This window comes from Culex pipiens, chromosome 1 (genome assembly GCF_016801865.2).
Source record: "Culex pipiens pallens isolate TS chromosome 1, TS_CPP_V2, whole genome shotgun sequence".
Lineage (NCBI taxonomy): Eukaryota > Metazoa > Arthropoda > Insecta > Diptera > Culicidae > Culex > Culex pipiens.
The window spans coordinates 92776119-92799891 of record NC_068937.1 but is presented as its reverse complement, the minus strand read 5'-3'; the positions used below and the strand labels follow the sequence as shown (position 1 = coordinate 92799891).

The following is a 23773-nucleotide window of genomic DNA, read 5'->3' as shown; positions in this document are numbered from 1 at the left end:
ATTGGCGCCAGAATTGCGCAAATTATTTCCGCCAATCGTGAGCATTTTCGATGATGCGGGCGTGTGTTTGGTTATCATTATCGCCGCTAGGGGCGCTGTGGTTTGCGTTTCGTGATTTTTCTACGCCCGAATGCACACTAAAAAGTGGTCGCGCCGCAATTTGCATTCCCATGCTTGAAATTAGCAGCTGTAAAACGCCAACCAGTTCCGGTCGATGAGCGTGCGCTCGCGCTAATGAACTTCCGGTTTTTTTCTCACTCGTTTTTTCGATTCGATGACGGACTGATTTGGAATGTCGGTCAGCGAAGTGGTTTGTAGCGCGGTTTTGAGCCTTTTGATCATCCTAATGAGACAGGTCCCCTTTGGCGCCACCGAATTGGATCGGGAGTTGGTAATTACTTGACAATTAAACACATTGTTAGACTCAATTGTGGCTTTAAACACGATTTAACTATTCTTATAGTGGATGTAAAGTGAGACAAATTTTAAATGATTTGAATTTTTCTAAATCTAACAAAAAACTTTCAAGTGAGCTTATTCCAGCTGAGCAAACTAAGTTGAAAAGTCTTTGTTGTTTAAAAAAAAACAAACTTCAGGAATCTCAATCAGTAATTTGTGGCAACAAGCTCCTGTAAAAGTCAAAACATGGTAGTATTATTGCGGCTGGCATGGTCAAGCTGGGATACCGAGAATCTTCTCTGGAACCGGAGCTGGGCTTCAGTACGGTGTCTGTATGTTGCTTTTCATATAGGGGGAGAGGGGGTAATATGCACCCCCTAAGGGAAAACTGTGATTTCTCAACCATTACAGCATTACTGTGGAAGAATTATGTTCGATGTTCTAAAACAACTATTATTCTTCGTCATCCATGTGAAAAAAATCTTAAAAAACCTCAAAATTGTTCGAAAATATCAAATTTCTAAAAACATTTTTGATTCATTTCAAACAACCATACGGGGCAATATGCACCGCAACATTGGGGCAAAATGCACTACAACAACGGGGCAAAATGCACCACAACATGGGGCAAAATGCACCGGGTAAAAGCAGTTTTCACTAGTCACCACTAGATGACACCGCTGTTTTTACAAAGGAGCTTCACAGCGGTGCATTTTGCCCCGACCACACTTTTTGCAGAAAATTTAATTAAAAATGCATTTTTTGATGTTTTTGGACTCATCTATCTACAGAATAATGAAGATTATGGCAAAAACTATATACCTCAACACTTACAATATCAATAAATGCTTTTTATATTGTCCAAAAATCATAATGAAAGTGCTAAGAAAATAAGAAGAAAACACAACATTTTAAAGTTTTGCAAATAACTTGAGCTGTTTTTATACTGCGAAGCTCAAATTTTTCCAGCATGGTTTAGCAATGTTAAGCTTCCATTTTCTATGTTTTTTTCCGCGGAAAATTCTTCCAAATACCGAGAAAAGCAGGGGGTGCCTTTTTCCCCGGGGGTGCATATTACCCCCTCTCCCCCTATATGAGCTTTTTTGCAAGTTTTATTTTACCAGGGTTGGTACAGGTGAAAACCAGCCAGACAATGAAACTTGCATGCATCGGTATTATCGTATAGATGATAGACAAACAAGGTGTCTTTCTCGGAGTTATAGTTCTTTATCTTGTGCAAGATAGGTCAGGAAAATGTTTGCCTTTGGGATGAAAACACCTTTGTTGCATAATTTGTATACTTTTCGCAGTCTTATTGGTAAACATCAACCAGAGTCTAGTGCACCGTCTAGTGTTTCAAAAAGTCTTTTTTTACTACAATTACATCCCTCAATGCATTATTTACAGAAGTATTTACAACAAAGCTACAACTATTTTTACAAAAAAAAAAAACAAAATTTGCGATCAATAAAAGACCCAAGATAGTAGTTTATGCAAAAAGTTGCAAATAGAAGATTTTTACAGCACGACTTGGATAAATACGACGAGTGCTGAAAAAAGCAAGTTTTGCAACGAGTTCCAAACATATTTTTTTGAAATTCCAGAAAACTCCATTTGAATGGAATTCCAGTTCCAATTTTCATGGTTGCTTCAGTGAAGTTAGAGAAAAGAAGGCTGTTTCGTCATTGACATGACATGACAGGAAAAGTATGTATTTTCACGACGGCATTGAAAAAATGGATTCTGTTCTGAATTCTGCTCAAACAAAAAAATAAATTGCTGAACATTCATAAAACGATACATGAGGGTAAAATATACAAATTGGATTGATAGTAAATATCAGAGGAAAGGCAACTGTAACTTGAGAGCAATAGTTAAATTTGACATGTTTTGCAAATTTTTGACCGTAACATTCCTCCTGTAATAACTTAAAATAGTGATTCCACAACAAAAAGATGTGAGAAATAATAAGAGATTTTCAAATTTAGCAGAGTACATTTACAGTACAAATTGAAACTTTGTTTACTGATTTGAAGGTCGTGGGAGTCAAAAGCTCAAAAGCTGAAAATAATTATGAATGATTTTTTGCGTAACATATCCAAAAATGATGAATATCCAAGATTCTGGGATATGATTAAAAAAATATATCGGAATTTAGAACATTATTTGAACAAATAGCACCATGCGGCTTCAGTAAAACGTACTGGGTACTTCATTTCAATGGGGAAGCATGGTACTCTTAGTTGAATAAAAACATCGACATCCCTATGCCAGAAAAGTACACGTTTTAGCGTTACATGGATTTTCAAAAAGCTGTAACTTGCTGAAAATTACATGAAATATCAACTTTTTATACACCATTGGATTTGGAATTTAATCAACTTTAATATAAAAATGTTCGATGTGTTGGTTTAGGGGGCAGGTCCCCAGGGCCAAAGGAAAAAAAAACGGCGCTACATGGAATTCAAGGGCCCAGAGCAGGGATCCCACTTGGGTTTTCAAAATGTCTGTAAAAAAGTCTGTGTTTGTCTGTACATTTGTCTGAAATTCAAATATATCAATTTACTTTCCTGGAAGTCCATCAAAAAATGCATTTTTATGCATTTGAAGACTGAAGAAATAAGTTCTGGTTGATATTTTTACAACATATTAATTTAATAAAGTTTTTCAAAAGTCTGTGCACCTCAAAAAATGTCTGGCACAAGCTCAAATGCCTGTGAAACACAGACAAATCTGTGCATCTGGCATCATTGGCCCAGAGCACATTGTAAAATGACCCAAAATACCAACTTATGTAGATTTTCGGAAAGGGCAGAATCTCTACTTTAAGGGAAAAATATTTAAAACATTTAAACAATTTTTGAAAAATATTTATCGTAGCTTTTTTCATTTGAACTATGAAGCCAAATTTTGAATAAATATGGTCATGCGACATATCAAAATTCATGAAATTATCCCTGGAATCGATATTCAGTTGAACTGGTAAAATTACCGGTACCGGTTGAACCGATTCCGGGTTTGTCTCTTCAAATTAGCTCAATAAAGAAATCACGGCAAAATATGACCGATTATGTTGAACCGGTTCAAATAAGCGGTACCGGTTTGAACCGATTCCGTGATTCCACTGCAAATCATGCCATGCGACGTGTCAAAATTCTTCAAATAATCTCAACAATCTATTCGTGATAAATTTGAACCGATTCAGTTGAACCGGTTTGGACGAATTCCATGTTTTACAGTGCTCCAACAATCTTTTCGTGATGAATTTGAATCGATTTGGTTGAACAGGTTCAAACAACCGGTACCGTTTGCACCTATTCCATGATTTAACTGCAATGACGTTTCACATAAGGCTACTGCAAATATTTTCAAAGTTTTTGTCACTTCTTTCCCTCAAAATCAAAATCATGTTCTAGGAACGAGATTTTTTCAGCAAAGTCATCTTAACACTGGAACGCCCAACGCATGTCCAACTTACACGGACGCCCAAGCCTCCCAAAAAAGTTGGAACGCTAACTTCAACTCGCTGGTTCTCGGGCATTACTCAACCAATCGGGACGATTCTTGTTTCCAGTGATTTGTAAGAATTGCACTTTTCGAATCTACATTAAACCAGAAGGGTCATTTTCTAATTTCGAACAAAACATTTTCGTTTTAAAATTTTGTGTTATTTCTAACTTTGCAGGGTTATTTTTTAGAGTGTAACAATGTTCTACAAAGTTGTAAAGCAGACAATTAAGGGGTTTGCTTGTAACAATCACGAGTAATCGCGTTTTTACAAAAAAAACCAACTTTTTCAAAAAGACTGCCTCCGCGGAATTTTTGGCGAATTTTCTTTTACACGCGAAAAAAAAAAGTTGGAACGATGTTTTTGATCGCAAAAATTACAGATTTGATCAAATTGAGTTCTGCAAAGTTCTAGGATCATCTAGACATCCTAACAAATCACTGGAAAAAAGAATCGTCTTGATTGGGTGAGTTATGCCCGAGAACCAGCGAGTTGAAGTTACCGTTCCAACTTTTTTGGAGCCTTGGGCGTTGGAATGTTAAGATGTCCCTTGCACAACCCTTTTAACAGAATTTAGTGTCATTGTGAAGAATGGTAAAATCCGTAAAAAAATACTTTGACCCAATTTCACCCCCCAGACCCAATGTCACCCCCACTGACGGCAGAGTTTTTTTTCAAATTATTTTCTTTTGGCTGTTCAGACAAACGAATAAAAGAAGAAGCAGTTTTTTTGTGTTTCTTTATGTTTCGTCGTAGGTGTCAATCGCGGGTGACCGTGAATGGCCATGATCAACGACGACCAACTTTTTCAAAACTTTTTTTTTTTGTAAAAACGCGATTACTCGTGATTGTTACAAGCAAACCCCTTAATTGTCTGCTTTACAACTTTGTAGAACATTGTTACACTCTAAAAAATAACCCTGCAAAGTTAGAAATAACACAAAATTTTAAAACGAAAATGTTTTGTTCGAAATTAGAAAATGACCCTTCTGGTTTAATGTAGATTCGAAAAGTGCATTGAATTACCCTTAAAATGACATGTTACAAAGAAATTTACAGTTAAGTAAAGACAGAGAAGACATTCACACCGTCTTTGCAGACTGAATACTAATATTAACGAGACAAACATTGAACGAAAAGCTCCAGAAGGATAAGGCGGGAATCGAACCCGCGCCTCATAGCAACTTAGGGATCGGCAGCCGAAGCCGCTAACCACCGCGCCACGAGGCCCTCCAGGGAAAATGGCAGAGCTTTTAAAACTTTTTTAAGTGTTTTTTCGCTGAAAATTCAGTTTTTTTTTTCGAAATTTCGAGTACATTTAAAATCGGGCGTCCAATTCCATCTCATCACCATTTCAGGCTGCAAATTATTGAAAAACATGTCTTTTTTCGCTTGTTCATAAATAGAAGGGGTCTTACCGCCCCTCCGTCACGAGATATAAAAAAACAGACCTCGGATTTGTGATCAGGTACAAAAGTTACCCCTTAGGACAAAGTTTCACGCAAATCGAAGAGGGGTCGGGGCAGCTTTTCCCGTTTTCGTGTGACTTGGTAGAGAATTACCCATCTAGAAGTCTAAAGACTTGAATGAGCACCAAAACCTCTTTCTAATCCATGGAACCTGCCACCCCAGGGTTGGAACTGACGACCTTTGGATTGCGAGTCCAATCACCGTCATCATCATTTCAAATCATTTATTCATTCTTCCACAAAATTATCTCAAAATGCATAAACCTCCCAATCGATCGATCGCCAGAATGATGATGAAGTTACCAATCTGGACCAGACGGTAAACAATTGCTACAAATAATTGCTCAATTATTATCTGATGCAGCTTTCACCTTTTCCATAGCGTAGCTCGCCCAACTCCTGCTCAGAAACCACATAAATTGAAATCAACAGTAATTCTTACGCGAAACCTCAACCAAAAGCAAACAGACCAACAATAAAAAAAAAGTTGAAAATAACAAATAAATATCTTGCAATTGCAACCGACAGATGGGTTTTGCGAGGGGGGGTTCACTTTATTGATTTCTGGCGGATGCAAACAAACAAACAAACAACTGCGAAGAAGAAAAGTTCGCGAGGAAAACCACAGATTTCACACAGCGATGCACACACAAAAGCACACTCACACACACAAAATGGCGATCACGCGCTTGAGTGCATTTTATGGTGGCTGTATTTGTGTGTTTGTTTGTGAGTGCAGCGAAAAATGCATTTTTTACAATCGTTTGTTTTTCGACCCCATTTGCGTGTGTTTGTGTGTACGACATGTTTGGCCAAACAAATGAACCTGGGCGAATCATTTTTTTTTTTTGTGTGCGGTTTGTTGCACACAATTTCTCCCCACCCAGAAAACCAGATTCTGTGGTCAAAATTTTGGTTCGAAAATGAACTGTGCGATTGTGGCGGTGGTGGTCACCGCGATGAGGTAGCTGTCAAAATTTAAACATGCTTGGTTATGACAGTTGACGATGTCGTTAAAAACGCGTGTCAGTGTCACAACAAGTCATAACAAGAGCGAAATCACGGATGCATCCTGTCGGTGACAGCTCAACCGTTGTAACAGTCACTTTGCATACAAACATACCCAAAACACGCAGAAAAAAAAGAGGGAGAAAACAAAAATAAACAATCTCTGCAAACTTCGTGTGACAGCCGGTAAACTAGGGGAGGGGGGAGAGCTGCTGGGAAATCCATAAATCGAAACTCGTGTCATTTATTTCGCCTAGCTGTCGAAAACGGTGCACAATCCGGAACACAGACACACACATACAAACACGTGGTGCACACATAAACACCAATTTCCAGCCGGCTGCCGATAGAGTGCGCGACGGTTCGAAAGGAAGGATGAGCTGGATGCAAAAGGTGGCAGGAATTGGTTGACTTTTCTTATCTTGAATAAGATTTGAGTTCAAAAATACTTTTTTTGTTGATAAAATATCTTTTTTTTTATTGAAGGATTCAACCTTAAATTCTGTCAAAACAATTTTTGTATTTTTGTATTTTTGTATTTTTGTATTTTTGTATTTTTGTATTTTTGTATTTTTGTATTTTTGTATTTTTGTATTTTTGTATTTTTGTATTTTTGTATTTTTGTATTTTTGTATTTTTGTATTTTTGTATTTTTGTATTTTTGTATTTTTGTATTTTTGTATTTTTGTATTTTTGTATTTTTGTATTTTTGTATTTTTGTATTTTTGTATTTTTGTATTTTTGTATTTTTGTATTTTTGTATTTTTGTATTTTTGTATTTTTGTATTTTTGTATTTTTGTATTTTTGTATTTTTGTATTTTTGTATTTTTGTATTTTTGTATTTTTGTATTTTTGTATTTTTGTATTTTTGTATTTTTGTATTTTTGTATTTTTGTATTTTTGTATTTTTGTATTTTTGTATTTTTGTATTTTTGTATTTTTGTATTTTTGTATTTTTGTATTTTTGTATTTTTGTATTTTTGTATTTTTGTATTTTTGTATTTTTGTATTTTTGTATTTTTGTATTTTTGTATTTTTGTATTTTTGTATTTTTATATATTTGTTTTCGCCAGGTGGATTCAATCCACTAACAGCAGTTTTATTGACAGTGTCATCCGGAGCGAAGTGAGGGAAGCTCACACCTTCCCACGTGGAACCTTTCTCCCAGCGTGACAAAGTGGCTGCCATAAGAGAGGTGCCCTCAACGGTGGATATTTTCATCGGGATAGGGACCACCCACGCTGACGATGACAGAGAACTACACCTCGCTTTCAATCTATTTCCGGGTTCAAGTTAGAGCTTACACACTTTTTTAACCATGCTAAATAGCTGTTGAAATTTCTAGTCTTTAAATTTTTTTACTCGGTTCTTCGATTACAATCCCCGTGGAAGTTTGAGGTAAGTTTCCATTTGAGAGAAAGAATGTTAGATTACTGTGTAAAACGTAGTAAAACGAACCAAAAATCATTTATTCAGCCTGTCGGACAGCTTTAATTGTGCTTGCCACTTCCTTTTTTGTGGAAATAGTTTTTGTGATCCTGCCGCAAGAACAAATGGTAACGTGCTGTCTTTGCTGACATTTTTATGAATCGCTTTGGCGTACCTTTCTCCTCTTTGGCCAGCAAACAGTTGCAGTTTTTGTAATTTTCTTCTTTTTGCTAAGCTTGATGGTTTCACCGTTTAAAATATATATACGTAAAGTGACGGGAAATTTTTGTCATAAAATGGAATTATTTTACAAAACCACACAGCTACACAGCTAACCTAACCTAACCTAACCTAACCTAACCTAACCTAACCTAACCTAACCTAACCTAACCTAACCTAACCTAACCTAACCTAACCTAACCTAACCTAACCTAACCTAACCTAACCTAACCTAACCTAACCTAACCTAACCTAACCTAACCTAACCTAACCTAACCTAACCTAACCTAACCTAACCTAACCTAACCTAACCTAACCTAACCTAACCTAACCTAACCTAACCTAACCTAACCTAACCTAACCTAACCTAACCTAACCTAACCTAACCTAACCTAACCTAACCTAACCTAACCTAACCTAACCTAACCTAACCTAACCTAACCTAACCTAACCTAACCTAACCTAACCTAACCTAACCTAACCTAACCTAACCTAACCTAACCTAACCTAACCTAACCTAACCTAACCTAACCTAACCTAACCTAACCTAACCTAACCTAACCTAACCTAACCTAACCTAACCTAACCTAACCTAACCTAACCTAACCTAACCTGACCTAACCTATAACCTAACCTCTAATTTTTAGGTTTTTTTTGCTCTTTGGCAAAAAACGCAATATTATATTCTCACATAACCAACTTTCGCAATGTTTGTTGATCTTTGATTTTCAAACTCAATTTTGGGAACAGAAAAATAGTCTTTAAAAAAAATCTTTGTCCATCTTTCAAATCTCGACCAAGACAGTAATCAACCACGTAGCACCCTTGTCTAGTGTTGAGTTCTGAATAGCAGATTAAAAGAAACAAACGCGCGCCCGTACGCTGACAGACTCATTTCAAGCCAATTTGCACTTGTAAGCCAACCGCGTGGTCGATGGGAAAGAGCAAATAAATTATATAAACAAAGCTCCCACCTTGGCTGGTGATTACGGTCTTTTCGGACCAGTGTTCAATGGGCATTCCGTTCTTTTGAAAAGTTTTCAAATATGTAGTGAGTTGTAGTTTTTTTACATTGATTTTAAAGACTAAAGTGTAAAAAGTATTTCAAAATATAAATTGAAAGATGCAATTATTTCCACAACCGTAAAATTCCACAAAAACCCATTTCTTTCTTTTGATTTTTCACATAAAGATGAATTTGATTTCCACAATTTTGCTTTGATCCCACCCTGGACGCCATTTCCCCCAGCGTTTTTTCGGCAGCATCAGAAACCATTCAACGCGAGAGAAAAGCGAACCTAATTTGCAATTCCAATTTTCATCTGTCTGTCTGAGTCCAGCCTGCGGCCACCACTGGAGGGGTTTTTCAATTTTCCCTCAATATTGTTTTTCGCGCCGGATCAGCTTTATCCGCAAGGCAGATCCTGAAAGGAAGAGGAAAATCAAACGCAAATAATTGCCGTCAAGGAATGACGCCCCTTCTCGAGGAGAAAAAGAAATACTCGACCTGGCCTTGAGTGGTGGAGATTTGCTGGCTTTGGGTAAATTGGTTGGAAAATCAAAGAAAAAATAAGCTTTGAGAGGGTTGAATTCTCAATCTAAAGTAAACTCAAAAAGCGATATTTAATCTGAAATTTTAAATTTGAGGTCAGATGGTTCATTCCATTCAACACGGAGAAAAAAGAGTTCCCAAAATCGTGGAACATGCGTTCATGAAACTGGGAACCACGAACAAAGTGTTCAAATCCCAAAGTACGTGTTTGAAAAACGTACCATGCAATTTGAACACTTTGTTCGAGGTTCCCATTTTCATAAACGCATGTTCACGATTTTGAGAACTCTGTTTTCTCCGTGAAGAATTTTGTTGAAGCTTTAAAATTTTCAATTCAATCCATCCACATTTAAATGACCACGCGATTGCGATGTTGAGGTTTCGACTCTCATCTGCATAATAATGGCTCTTTCCGTTGAAATCCATTGAAAACCTCCATCAGCTAGGATGAATGGACAGAGCTGGGTGGACCGCACAGGCATTCGTTCCTTTTGCCACTGACTGCTTCCGGCAATCGCAACCCAGACTCACGGAGTTGCTGTGAAAACCTGAAAATAAACCCTGAAAAAAAAAACAAAAAAATAAAAAAAAACTAAAATTAAAAACTGCAGACTGAAATCTAACAGCTAACAAACTAACAAATAAACAAACTAACAAACTAACAAACTAACAAAATGACAAACTAACAAACTAACAAACTAACAAACTAACAATCTAACAATCTAACAAACTAACAAACTAACAAAATAACAAACTAACAAACTAACAAACAAACCTATGAATTTCTCTATTTTTGTTTGAATTTGCTATTCAATTCAATTCGGTTTTATTTGTGAATAATCAAGTTACAATGAGTTCATTTAGGTGCACAACAGAGTTTTGGTGTTCCTTTCAGCTGTGTTTAAATCGTTATTCAATCGAAAAATTATTACTTATAACTATGGAATAGACAAGAGTAAGAAAAAGTTTTCAAAAAACTTACAGAAAGTGCAATAGGAAAAGGATAGATAGAGAGAAAGCTTAAAACTAGATCACAGACAAAAATAATCAATTATAGATGTGCTTGATCATCAGCTCCCCGAGGGCCAGAAATTGCTCCGCCTTGTTACGGCAGCTCCGAAACCGCGTCATCATCTCCCCCGCGAGAGCAAAGAACTCCGGCAGGGAAAAGAGATCTTCCCCGGTGACTCCTTGCTGGGCCGCATCGCCGCTACCGGCAGCGACCACGCTGGCAAACGAACGCCCCCATCCAGGAGGGATCGCTGGGTTGTCCGCTGGAACCGTACGCTGTCCAGCTGCAGGAACGGCTGCGTTCGTACTTCGCTGAGGAGAGTGAGACGCTGCTGCTTTCTTCTTCCTCTTTTCCTGCTCCTCGAGGTAGGCCTTGCGCGCGACGCATCCGCGGTAATTGCCGGTATGGTTGCCGTCACAGTTCGCGCACTTTACGCGCGGCTTGGTTTGTTCTGCCTTGTCCCCCAAGTCCGCCTTTCGTGGCAGTGCGCACGCCTCCGAGAGGTGCGACTCACCGCACTTCACGCAGCGGGGCCGGAGATTGCAGTTCCGCGAGCCGTGGCCGAATTTCTGGCAACGGTGGCATTGCGCTACGTCCGTCGGGTTCTTGGTGTAAAACCGCCAGTTTACCCAAAAACCGTCCAACGTCTTAATCCGCCGCAGGTCTTGGATCTTGACGGTGCCGCGGTCGAAGTACAACAGGTACAGGGTATGCGTACCCGTGACTGTTGTCTTTCGCGAGAGCACTTTTATCTCCCGTGGCTTTATTCCCGCGTTCGAGAGGTGTCGCTTCAGGTCGGCGATCGGACGGTCTTGGTAACCCTGCAAGACCACCTTAACAGGGGGCTTCTCTGGGTCGTATGTGTAGAAGTTGAAGTTGCTACGCTTCAGTTCTTCAAGCACCAGGTCGAAATCTTTTCTGTTCAGTGTGATCACTTGCACTGCCGACTTACCGATTTTCAGACAATATCCGAGGCCTTCCAGCAACTCGTCAACATCGTCCGCCAACGTGTCCAAAACAAAAATTGGAGGTGGCCTTCGTTCCGTTGGAGAATTGTTCTTTTTTGACTTCGGCACTTTTTTCCGTGCACGACCTTCATCGTCGTCGTCGTCGTCGGTAGTGCTGCTACCGTCGGTGTTGTTGTTGTTGTTTTCTTCGTCGTCGCTCAGCATCTGGAACTCGTTCCTGATGGGGATGTTGGCGGATGTTGATGTGCCGCTGGTCGTGGCACCGGAAGTACCGGAACGGGTTCGCACTGGTGATCTCGGAACATATCCGGGATGTAGTAACTTTTTGTCGATTCCTTCTGCGCTCACTCTCCCCTGCGCGATGGCGGTCGACACGGCGTTGGTTTGTTTACCTTTTTGCACACGGCCGGTAGACGAACTTCGCGGGTTTTTCGAGGCCGCACTCGAACTGCCACGGCCACGGCCGGCCCTTGGCATGCTGGTGGAGCAAACTCGCGGCTAATCACGGTAAACTACGGCGAAAAAAATCGAAAAAAACGATGGAGCACTGAGCACTTGACTGCTGCTTGCTCTCGTGCGTACACGGAGGTGTTTGAATTTGCTTATTTTTTTTTTTCTCTTTTTGTTTCATTTTGTTTCGCTTTGTACCTTTTTGATCCGTTTTGTTTCTCATTATATCTATTTGTTGATTTATGTGTTTTTTCTTCTTTTTCCTCCTTCCTTTTTGTTTCTTTTGATTTCTTTTTGTTTCTTTTTGTTTCTTTTTGTTTCCCTTTTGTTTCCTTTTGTTTCCTTTTGTTTCCTTTTGTTTCCTTTTGTTTCTTTATGTTTCTTTTTGTTTCTTTTTGTTATTTTTTGTTTCTTTTTGTTTCTTGTTGTTTATTTTTGTTTCTTTTTGTTTCTTTTTGTTTCTTTTTGTTTCTTTTTGTTTCTTTTTGTTTCTTTTTGTTTCTTTTTGTTTCTTTTTGTTTCTTTTTGTTTCTTTTTGTTTCTTTTTGTTTCTTTTTGTTTCTATTTGTTTCTTTTTGTTTCTTTTTGTTTATTTTTGTTTCCCTTTTGTTTCCTTTTGTTTGCTTTTGTTTCTTTTTGTTTCTTTTTGTTTCTTTTTGTTTCTTTTTGTTTCTTTTTGTTTCTTTTTGTTTCTTTTTGTTTCTTTTTGTTTCTTTTTGTTTCTTTTTGTTTCTTTTTGTTTCTTTTTGTTTCTTTTTGTTTCTTTTTGTTTCTTTTTGTTTCTTTTTGTTTCTTTTTGTTTCCCTTTTGTTTCCTTTTGTTTCCTTTTGTTTCTTTTTGTTTCTTTTTGTTTCTTTTTGTTTCTTTTTGTTTCTTTTTGTTTCTTTTTGTTTCTTTTTGTTTCTTTTTGTTTCTTTTTGTTTCTTTTTGTTTCTTTTTGTTTCTTTTTGTTTCTTTTTGTTTCTTTTTGTTTCTTTTTGTTTCTTTTTGTTTCTTTTTGTTTCTTTTTGTTTCTTTTTGTTTCTTTTTGTTTCTTTTTGTTTCTTTTTGCTTCTTTTTGTTTCTTTTTGTTTCTTTTTGTTTCTTTTTGTTTCTTTTTGTTTCTTTTTGTTTCTTTTTGTTTCTGTTTGTTTCTTTTTGTTTCTTTTTGTTTCTTTTTGTTTCTTTTTGTTTCTTTTTGTTTCTTTTTGTTTCTGTTTGTTTCTTTTTGTTTCTTTTTGTTTCTTTTTGTTTCTTTTTGTTTCTTTTTGTTTCTTTTTGTTTCTATTTGTTTCTTTTTGTTTCTTTTTGTTTCTTTGTGTTTCTTTTTGTTTCTTTTTGTTTCTTTTTGTTTCTTTTTGTTTCTTTTTGTTTCTTTTTGTTTCTTTTTGTTTCTTTTTGTTTCTTTTTGTTTCTTTTTGTTTCTTTTTGTTTCTTTTTGTTTCTTTTTGTTTCTTTTTGTTTCTTTTTGTTTCTTTTTGTTTCTTTTTGTTTCTTTTTGTTTCTTTTTGTTTCTTTTTGTTTCTTTTTGTTTCTTTTTGTTTCTTTTTGTTTCTTTTTGTTTCATTTTGTTTCTTTTTGTTTCTTTTTTTTTCTTTTTGTTTTTTTTTTCTTTCTTTTTGTTTCTTTTCGTGTCGTTTTGTTTCGTTTTGTTTTTATGTTATGTTTTCTTTTGTTTTATTTTCAATTTTTAGTTCCTCTTTTGTTTTTATTTGATTAGCTTAAATTATAATCTTTTCTGTTTGGAAATTTTCACAACGTCCTAAACTAAACCAACGCACCGCGACACTATTCAAGCTGATGCGTCCGCCCTAGGCTTCTAATCACACTCTTGCTGACCATTAGATGACACAAAAGCCCTACCGGTTGGTGGTAGCCAGAGGTCAATTCGAAACCGCTTGTCACCAGGACCATTATTCCCGATATGATGGTTGCCTTCCTGACGTTCATATGTGTCCCGCAGCGTCGCGCACACCTGTGATGTTCTATAGGCAAACCCAGTTCCACGCGATGGGGTGAAAAAGGGCCAACGGGCTCATCCATCAATTGCGAACTTTGTCGTATGTGAGGTAGATTGAGAACTAATCGAACATTCTTCAAACTGTTCAAGACTGAAGGTTTTTAGATTTGTTATGCATGTTTTTTTTTATTCCTGAGCTTCTCTTTTTTTTATTACGAGTTTTAATTACAACTTGTATCAATGGAAGCCATCATCAACAGAAAAGTTCGAAACAGAAACCCCCGCAGGCGATAACTTTTCTGAAACATAATCCTTAACATTTTCTTTCTGAAAAAAAAAACAAAAGAACGCAATCAAAATCTCCAAGTTTTCAGTGAAATCAAAGCGAAAAACAACAACAGCAACAACAACCAACTTCAATTACAAACAATTTATTATTTCGCCCGCTCCTCGTCCTCGACATCCAATCATTCAGGATTAGCCCGAAGGATCCTTCCAAGGAGCAGTGGCAGTAGCGAATGAAAAGATTTCATTAATTTGTCTTTTCTTTTTTACCTCTGGACCAACCAAGTCATTCAGACACAGACTGTTTCCGTTGATGCTGACTTGGGATGGCAAACGAACAAACAAACAAACAGCATCAACAGAGGCAGCACATAAGTCAGCTTTTTATAAGGATTTTTTTTTCTCATTTTCCTTGTTTTTTTTTCCTTCCCCTCATTTCAGGACGACAAAAGTAATCAACAGCTGGATTTGCAACAGCAAAAGCAACAACAGCAGCAGCAGCAACAACAACAGATTCCGGAGAAGAAAAAGTGGATTCACGACCCATCCAGTGAGTATTCGCACCTTTCCGAGGCAGGCCCCAAACGTCAAAAGACAAGAGAATTCAGGTCATGGAGTCGGAATAACGGGCGCTTCTAGTACGTTACGTGAACGATGAGTCCCTCGGGCGTAAAATTGATTGGAAATTGATTTATTCCGCAGAACTGCATCCAACAACAGGGGATTATCTAGGATTCTGCGAAGATCCCATTAGATTGAAAACACAGGAATGAAGATGTTTATTACGTTGTCTTCATAGAACGATGGAATCGTGTCAATCTAGTATTAGGGGAAAAGCATGTGATTATTTAGAGCACCTTATGTTGGCAAAACAGCACATTGCCAGTCAATTAAAGCTTCTAAAAATAGTTTTCATGTGAAACCATGTAATATAAAGCTTATTAGAAGAGCAGTTTGTGGCCAAAACTCTAAAAACCAACCAGAGTCTCAAATTTGATAAAGTCTCAATTTCTAATATTTTTTAAAAGGACGTTCAAAGTTGATACCAATTGTTATTTTAAATGCAAAGTAATTCTTAAATTCGTTGTGTTGAAAAGTCAGTTTGAAAACAAAATTAAGTTGGTGTTGGTCTGACACGATATAATTCACGAAATACCAAAACATAATTTAAATTACATGTTTCTTTGATATCAAATTATCAAATTATTCGCTCTACAGCATTGCCTTGGCGTTCTCGATTGCGAGATTCCTACTCGAAACTAGGTGTCCGAAGGCTTGATTGTTGAGGCAATTGCAAACCTCTTTTTACACCTAAGCTTCCATCCACCCCGGGATTCGAACTGACGACCTTTGGATTGAGAGTCCAACTGCCTACCAGCGACTCCACCGAGGCAGGACCCAGGGAGACGACTCCTACACCTGGACTGAGCTAACGACCTAACCTCTAGGTTAGACCGGGGCCAACATTTACTTCCCTGTCCGACGGAAGGCGTGATCAGACAAATCTCGTCTCAAAATTTGCCACCGGGACCTTCTGGGATCAAACCCAGGCCGATTGGGTGAGAGGCAACCACGCTTACCCCTACACCACGGTCCCGGCTTTGAAATACAGAAAACAATTCAAGAACTTTTTTTCCAGTCAGCTTGTTTTGGGACCATTCATAAACTACGTGGAAACTTTTTTGGAAAGCAAAACAATTTGCAATCAAAAGTAATCTAAATAAAACTTGATATCTGGCATCGTTTTCGTGCTATACACCCAACCGGTGGTCGCATGATTGTGATGCATGGTGGCATGAAAGTATATCAGATTCTGCATGAAATCTGTCCGCATGCATTTTTTGCGATATAGGGGTATGACATTTTTGTCCGTTACCGACAATTATCGACATTACCGACGGCTTTTTGGTTGTATTTCACAAAAAAAAACCCTTATCAGAACGAGGATTGAACCACCAACTTCTTGGTTATTGATCCGACACGCTACCACCGCGCCATGGACGCTTGATGAAATGAGAGTGAAAGAGCGTCAACATATTCTTCTCTTTGGAGTATTGCTCGGGGACGGGCTAGCATTATATGTGTTTGTGAGAACTACAGATCGCTGTAATGTGTACACGCGGGCAAAAATGATCTACGGGCTTGCTGCAAAAAATGTTATAAAATGTGACATTTTCTGCAGCAAATCCACTGTTGCAGATTTTGAGCTATATTTTTCCTTTGGGTGTAGCCACTTAGATTATCATTCTCCGCCAACGCACACAGCAGTTGCCCCGACACCTCATCGATTCGCGGGAAACTTTGTTCTAAAGGGTAACTTTTGCCCCTGATCACGAATTCGAGGTCCGTTTTTCGATATCTTGTGACGGAGGGGCAGCACGATCCCTTCCATTTTTGAAAATGCGAAAAAGGCATGCTTTTCAATAATTTGCTGCCTAAAATGGTGATGTTTTGGAAATTTGGTGTCTAAGGGACTTTAAAAATATATAAAACAAGCTTTTCCCGGCAAACTTCGTCTTGCCCCTTTTTGGTTTTTTGACGTTTTCAGCTTGTTTGCTTATTCAGCCTCCTGTGACCAAAATTTGATTTTATGCAACTTTTCTCATACAATCTGCAGATTTTCCGGAATCGGTTCTAGAGCGGCCAAAGTTGGCTCTTTTTGGCGTAAGAACCTTCCTTGGACTTATACGAACCCAACGCAACAAAGAGCACCTCGATCCGACGTTCCGTATTGAACTGATTCGCGTTCGAACAAAACCATCGAAATTTTTTATATATATAGATTTGGAATATGTCATTTAAAGGGAAATTTAATGTACTTTTTGAATCTACATTTACCCAGAATTGGTAATTTTTTCATTGAGAATAAAATTTTTCATTTAAAAATTTCGCGTTTTTTCTAACTCTGCAGGGTTATTTTTTAGAGTGTAACAATGTTTTTTACGTTTTTTTTTTTTGCCAGAGTTGTTAAATTTTTTAGTGTTTTTTCGATGAAATTACGTTTTTTCAGAATTTTGAGTACGCCAACAAGTCCAATTTTACATAAAAGTCCCTTTGACACCAAATTTCCATCTCATCACCGTTTCAGGCTGCAAATTATTGAAAAACATGTCTTTTTTCGCATGTTCAAAAATTGAAGGGGTCGTATTGCCCATCCGTCACGAGATATCAAAATACGAACCTCAGATTCGTGATCAGGGACAAAAGTTACCTCTAAGGACAACGTTTCACGCAAATCGAGAATCACGCAAATTTAAATTACAAGTCATGGTTTTAAGATTTCAATGAAAAATGTACAATGATTTTGGAATAATTTCCAAACATCATTTTTTTTTAAATCATAGCCTCGGTACCAGATTTTTTTGGGATTTAACTTTTAGTGATAAATCAACTTGTCATTTGTCGCTTTTTGACGTTCCGAGAAAAATGCGTTTTGATGTTTGACTTTGAAACTAGAGCACGCAATGTAAACAATAACAAACACGATTTGTTCGGTTCACCATTATGTGCATTGTCCCGAGGTTTGGTTGAATTTGGTTGCTGGAGTCCCGCCCGAGTTATAATTACAAATGATTACGGTAGTCAAGCTCGTGCTTGTGTCAAACGCGTTCTGACCTGAAATCCTTTTGGCCAGTTGTCGCACTTATAACAATTTTCAGGCCGTGCCAAGATAGCATGACGAGATTGAAACTACTTTCATATGAAAACTGACAACAATGCAAGAAGTTTTTTTAAGTTTTTATTGAATATCTCAGGATTGAAATCGAATTTTTGAGATCTGTGAAGGTCAAAAGGTGAGGCATTGTGAGCTGCACAAAATGGCGTTCTTAACTCAATTTGACCCAAAATGCACGTGCGACAAGTTAGCACGACAGCGACGAACCGAACGTACACAGAACATAGAACAAAAATCGTCGCTAACATTTCAATAAGCGCCATAAACATAGGCTTTGCGTGAGACATAGAGCTTATTGAAATGTTAGCGACGAAATCAAGTGTGCATCGCCATAATTCGACGTCGTCGTGCTATCTTGTCGCACCCGCCATTTCGACGTTCCGAGAAAAACGCGTTTTAATGTTTGACCTTGAATAAACGAAAACTAGAGCACGCAATGTAAACAATAACAAACACGTTTTGTTTGGCTGACCATTCTGTGCATTGTCCCGAAGTTTGGTTGTATTTGGTTGCTGTACACAGAAAAAAAAAGTTGAATTTTGGAATGTTGAAAATTTGGTAGGTTGAAAATTACCTCTTTTTTTGAGTAATATTACATAAAAAATGTGTAAAAATGTGAACCTGATGAATATTCATCAAAAACTGATGAAAATTCATCATTTTCTGGGGTAAAATTCATCATTTTTTTAGCCACAAAATCTGTCACCATTTCCTGATGAATATTACCATCATTTTTTTTTCTGTGTAGTCCCGAGTTATAATTACAAATGTTTACGGTAGTCACACTTGTACGTGCGTCAAACGCATCCTGACCTGAAATCCCTTTGGCTAATTGTCGCACTTACCTAAATTTTCAGGGAGTGACAAGATAGCACGACAAGATTGAAACTTCTTTCATATGAAAAGTGACAAAAATCCGCGGAGCTTTTTTGGTTTTTATTGAATATCTCAGGATTGAAATCGAATTTTGGGGATCTGTAAAGGTCAAAAGGTGAGGCATTGTGAGCTGCACAAAATGGCGTTCTTAACTCAATTTGGCCCAAAATGCACGTACGACAAGTTAGCACGACGGCGACGAATTGTGCTTCATTCCAAAGTTTGTTAGGCAACGAATTGATATTGAAAGATCGTCATAAGCGCGGCATAACATTTGCTCCACTTCAAGAATCTTTGCAGCGTTTGCACTAGAAATATATTCCAGTTTATTGAATACGTTTTTCCTCTTTGAGTATAAATTGAAAATATTTTCGCCAGCGGTCTACCGAATCCATTTAAAAGCAGACAAGTGCAAATCAAACCCTGCTCCAAAGGATGACAAAGATGGCAAAAGTTTTGTAAACTATCCCGGTTTTTTACTCCCATTTCTTCCAGCCCCAAGGATGATTTCAATAAAAAACTGGAAAGAATGCCATCAAACTGAACTCAACTCGCAAAAAACTAGTTTGAGAGAAGCAAAAAAAACAGCTCAGCTGGTTGAGGCAACAGCAGCTTGCCCTGCTGGGCTGACGCTGGCCATGGCCAAAGTTTTAAGTTGCAGCCCTCCGGGCTGGAATCAGCAAAGTGCCTCGGGACTATCAATTTGGGTGCAACCGAGGGTTGCCGTTTTTTTTGTTTGCTTCTACTTTGTCTGCTGACAAGTGACTGCTTTTTGTTGATGTTTTCTTGCTGAAAAGTATTGGTTACGAGTTTTGTTTTGATTTTCTGTCTTCTGTCAAACGGTGCCATAATGGTGGATTGTCAAAACAAAGTTTGCCATAAAAAGCGGTAAAATTTCATTAGTTTGACAATTATTGTGATATATGACGTTAAAAGTGTCAAACAAATCCACCCTTTTAGATGGATTCACCCGACAGTACACCACAGTGCATTTGATTGCACTCGTTCCCGAAATTCCATTAACTCCAATCCCGGATTGCACTCGGCATAGCTGGTGGCCAGCTAGCTGTCGCATGGCCCGAGGTCTCTCCGTTCTTGCATTTTCGGGGGGGGGGGCACATCCTGTTGATTCGGTTGACGCCGTCGCCGGACAATCGTTCCACCCCGTAGATCATTAGCCATCTTTCAATTTAACGCCTCTGCCAGTGGCCGTTTTCGGCACGTTCCGGCAGTGTGTGTGTGTGTGTGTGCCATATCGCGGGAAAGGATTGGCCAGGACCCGGGGTTTGTTTGTCAGCAAAAGTGGGGTTTTTTTGTGGATATTGCTTTGAGGTTATCTTTTGAAATAAACAAGTGTCATTTTCATGAATTGTAAATTGATGATTTGTAGTATTTTTTATGTAAAGGTAAAATTGTGATTTTAAAGTAACTTTTCATTCGTAACATTTGCTTTTGAATCAAATATAAATATAAAGAAGATTTTAGATTTACAAAACATAATTTAAAAAAATACGTAAAATGACAAGCTCAATAGGGGTTCCTATTTTGTGCAATGCAATTTTTGTGTTTAAAGTCGTATAAAAAGTGGGTAATTACTTTTAGAGTGTAACTATTTTTTCTGAGAAGTCTTGAGCAATATCTTAAACTTTGCTGAAGACACAAAATTGATCAGAAAATCCATTCGCAAAAAAACAGGTTATTGAATATTTTAATAGCCTTTTTTATATGAACAGCAGCCAAAATTGTATGTAGACTTGTTAGACGAACCAATGAGGTAAATTTCTTCTTTGGTTATGAAAAAAGTACAATTTTGGGCAATTTGAAAAAAAAAATTGCAACTTTCAGTCCAAATTCTTGAAGAGATGCATGCATAGACAATAAATATGAGTAATTCTCGCTGAAAGTGGACCACTATTTACACAAGGTGCTCAAAAATCAAAAGCAATGTACTTTTCCAATAGCCCCCACCAAGTTATGAAAGAAACCATGTTTGGTTTGTTAAATTTGTCCTTACCTCGGCGCCACAAAGCTAAAACATTTTTTTAAATTGGTAATTTTGTGACTTAGACGCGTCCACAAAATTGCTCATAACTTTGCAAAACTTCAACGAACCCTTGATGTTTAGGGGTGTTTTGGAAAGGAAATGAGCAGAGCTTTCGAATGCACTTGTCAGAAAAATACCGTTCCATACATTTTTTAGCCACAAAACACCAATGTATTTTTAAAAGTCATTTTTGAAGGCCGGCGCCCCGCTTTATCGAAAAACTGACAAATCCATTCGAAAGCTGAGACGATTTCACATAAAGGACCAATAAATCTAAGGTGTATGTTCCCCCTATCTTTTTTAATCTAATTTTGATTCTGCGAGCGCAGCGCTCCGTTCGCATTTCGGGCACCCAAAATGTTGCAATTTGCTTGCCCCATTTTAAGGTTTTGTCAAAAAATAAAGGTGCTCACTTTTTAAATGATAGTTTATTGTCCAAGGATCAAAATGCACTTTCGATAATTGACCAATATTTATGTTTTTGTGTTCTTCTAGGCAATTTAATGTCAAAACATTGTTTTTTTTTTACTTTTTTTTTGTAAAATGCTTACTTACAATTGGGTGGACTTTTTTCAGTAGAAATAATGAATGTAGCATGTAGGAAATTTCACCACGAACATTTTTCTCTAAAAGAAAACGTAATTTTGATACTCCAGTGCCAAGATATTTTAGTTTAAGTGAGAAAAAAGTGCCAATTTTACAAATTTCTCAGAATTAACAAGCACGGTCTATTATTTACATGCGGCATATGTTTTGGAGGCCAGAGTATGGTTTCTTATAGTTATTTTGGTCGCTGAATTCGGATCTGGAATCAAAATTTAGATAAGCAGTGAACAGTGATATTTTAGCCACGCTCAAATATTATTTGCATGTATTCCCCATAGCCACTTAGGGATCGGCAGCCGAAGCCGCTAACCACCGCGCCACGAGGCCTCTCAAAACAATCAGAAGTTGAAAAAAACAATCTCCATAAAAAAATCCGTAAGTAAAATATCAATTAAAGGTGAGCGAAAGATGAAATATGACCGAATTCACTAGCGATTAAAACTACAGCATATTACCGCAAATAACATTTGGGCGTGGCTCCAAATTTAACTGTTAATCTGAAATTTAACAGTTCCGAATTGAGCGACCAAAATAACTATAAGAAACCATACTCTGGCCTCCAAAACATATGCCGCATGTAAATAATAGACAGTGCTTGTTAATTCTGAGAAATTTGTAAAATAGGCACTTTTTTTCTTACTTAAACTAAAATATCTTGGCACTGGAGTATCAAAATTACGTTTTCTTTTAGAGAAAAATTTCCGTGGTGAAATTTCCTACATGCTACATTCATTATTTCTACTGAAAAAAAGTCCACCCAATTGTAAGTGAGCATTTTACAAAAAAAAGTAAAAAAAACAATTTTTCGACATTAAATTGCCTTGAAGAACACAAAATCATAAATATTGGTCAATTATCGAAAGTGCATTTTGATCCTTGGACAATAAACTATCATTTAAAAAGTGAGCACCTTTATTTTTTGACAAAACCTTAAAATGGGGCAAGCAAATTGCAACATTTTGGGTGCCCGAAATGCGAACGGAGCGCTGCGCTCGCAGAATCAAAATTAGATTAAAAAAGATAGGGGGAACATACACCTTAGATTTATTGGTCCTTTATGTGAAATCGTCTCAGCTTTCGAATGGATTTGTCAGTTTTTCGATAAAGCGGGGCGCCAGCCTTCAAAAATGACTTTTAAAAATACATTGGTGTTTTGTGGCTAAAAAATGTATGGAACGGTATTTTTCTGACAAGTGCATTCGAAAGCTCCGCTCATTTCCTTTCCAAAACACCCCTAAACATTAAGGGTTCGTTGAAGTTTTGCAAAGTTATGAGCAATTTTGTGGACGCGTCTAAGTCACAAAATTACCAATTTAAAAAAATGTGTTAGCTTCGTGGCGCCGAGGTGAGGACAAATTTAACCAACCAAACATGGTTTCATTCATAACTTGGTGGGGGCTTTTGGAAAAGTACATTGCTTTTGATTTTTGAGCACCTTGTGTAAATAGTGGTCCACTTTCAGCGAGAATTACTCATATACATATTCGAAATATGAAAAACAAGCAAAACAGTTTGTAAAATCACTCAAACACACATTTGACTTCCCTGCCCCAGCTCGTAAGTATTGCACTTGATACTAATTTATTGCTGTGGAGAATAAGTCAAGTGGTGCTCGGAGGTTCTTGAAATCGGAAACTGGATACGATGACGACGATATGGGAAATTAAGGGTACAACTCCGATAGTTGGACACTTGAGACTTGGCAATAACATTTATCAAAATAAAAGTTTAATTTGAATTAGTTATGGTGTGACGTTGAGACGTTGTGACGTTGATACTTGACAGGTTGATACGTTGAGACGTTAAGACATTGACACTTTTAAAATGTTAAGTCATTGACACTTTAAAATGTTAAGACGTTGACGTTGATTGAGACGTTGAGACGTTGAGACGTTGAGACGTTGAGATTTTGAGACGTTTAGACGTTTAGACGTTTAGACGTTTAGACGTTTAGACGTTTAGACGTTTAGACGTTTAGACGTTTAGACGTTTAGACGTTTAGAAGTTTAGACGTTGAGACGTTTAGACGATTAAACGTTGAGACGTTGACACGTTGGGACATTAGAAATAATTCACGCTTCTTCAACCTAACGATTTTCAACTTCTGTACGACCCGCAAATGGAAACCGTCAATTGAAACCACTTCCAGTCTACAGGCAAAGGACGAAAAGCAGCCACTCTTACGTGACTCTTGGTACGAGCCAAATTGTTGCTGTTGCCAGAACGACAAAACCATGTTTGTACACGCAAATGAGAAAGCGGCCGAAATGAGCGCTCATCAAATATGTATGGAATACAAAGTACACGTACACACACATTCACTAAGCAGTTGC

The 23773-nt window shown here is 37.5% G+C and overlaps 1 protein-coding gene across 1 annotated transcript in view; it reads left to right on the top strand.

Moving 5' to 3' along the window:
* The window catches only part of LOC120424512 (proteoglycan Cow), a 320210-nt gene that overhangs the window by 193799 nt on the left and 102638 nt on the right, over positions 1-23773 (top strand). The window contains exon 2 of the mRNA XM_052706805.1: positions 14680-14788. Coding sequence (XP_052562765.1) covers positions 14680-14788 — 109 coding nt within the window. The remainder of the gene's footprint in view (positions 1-14679; positions 14789-23773) is intronic.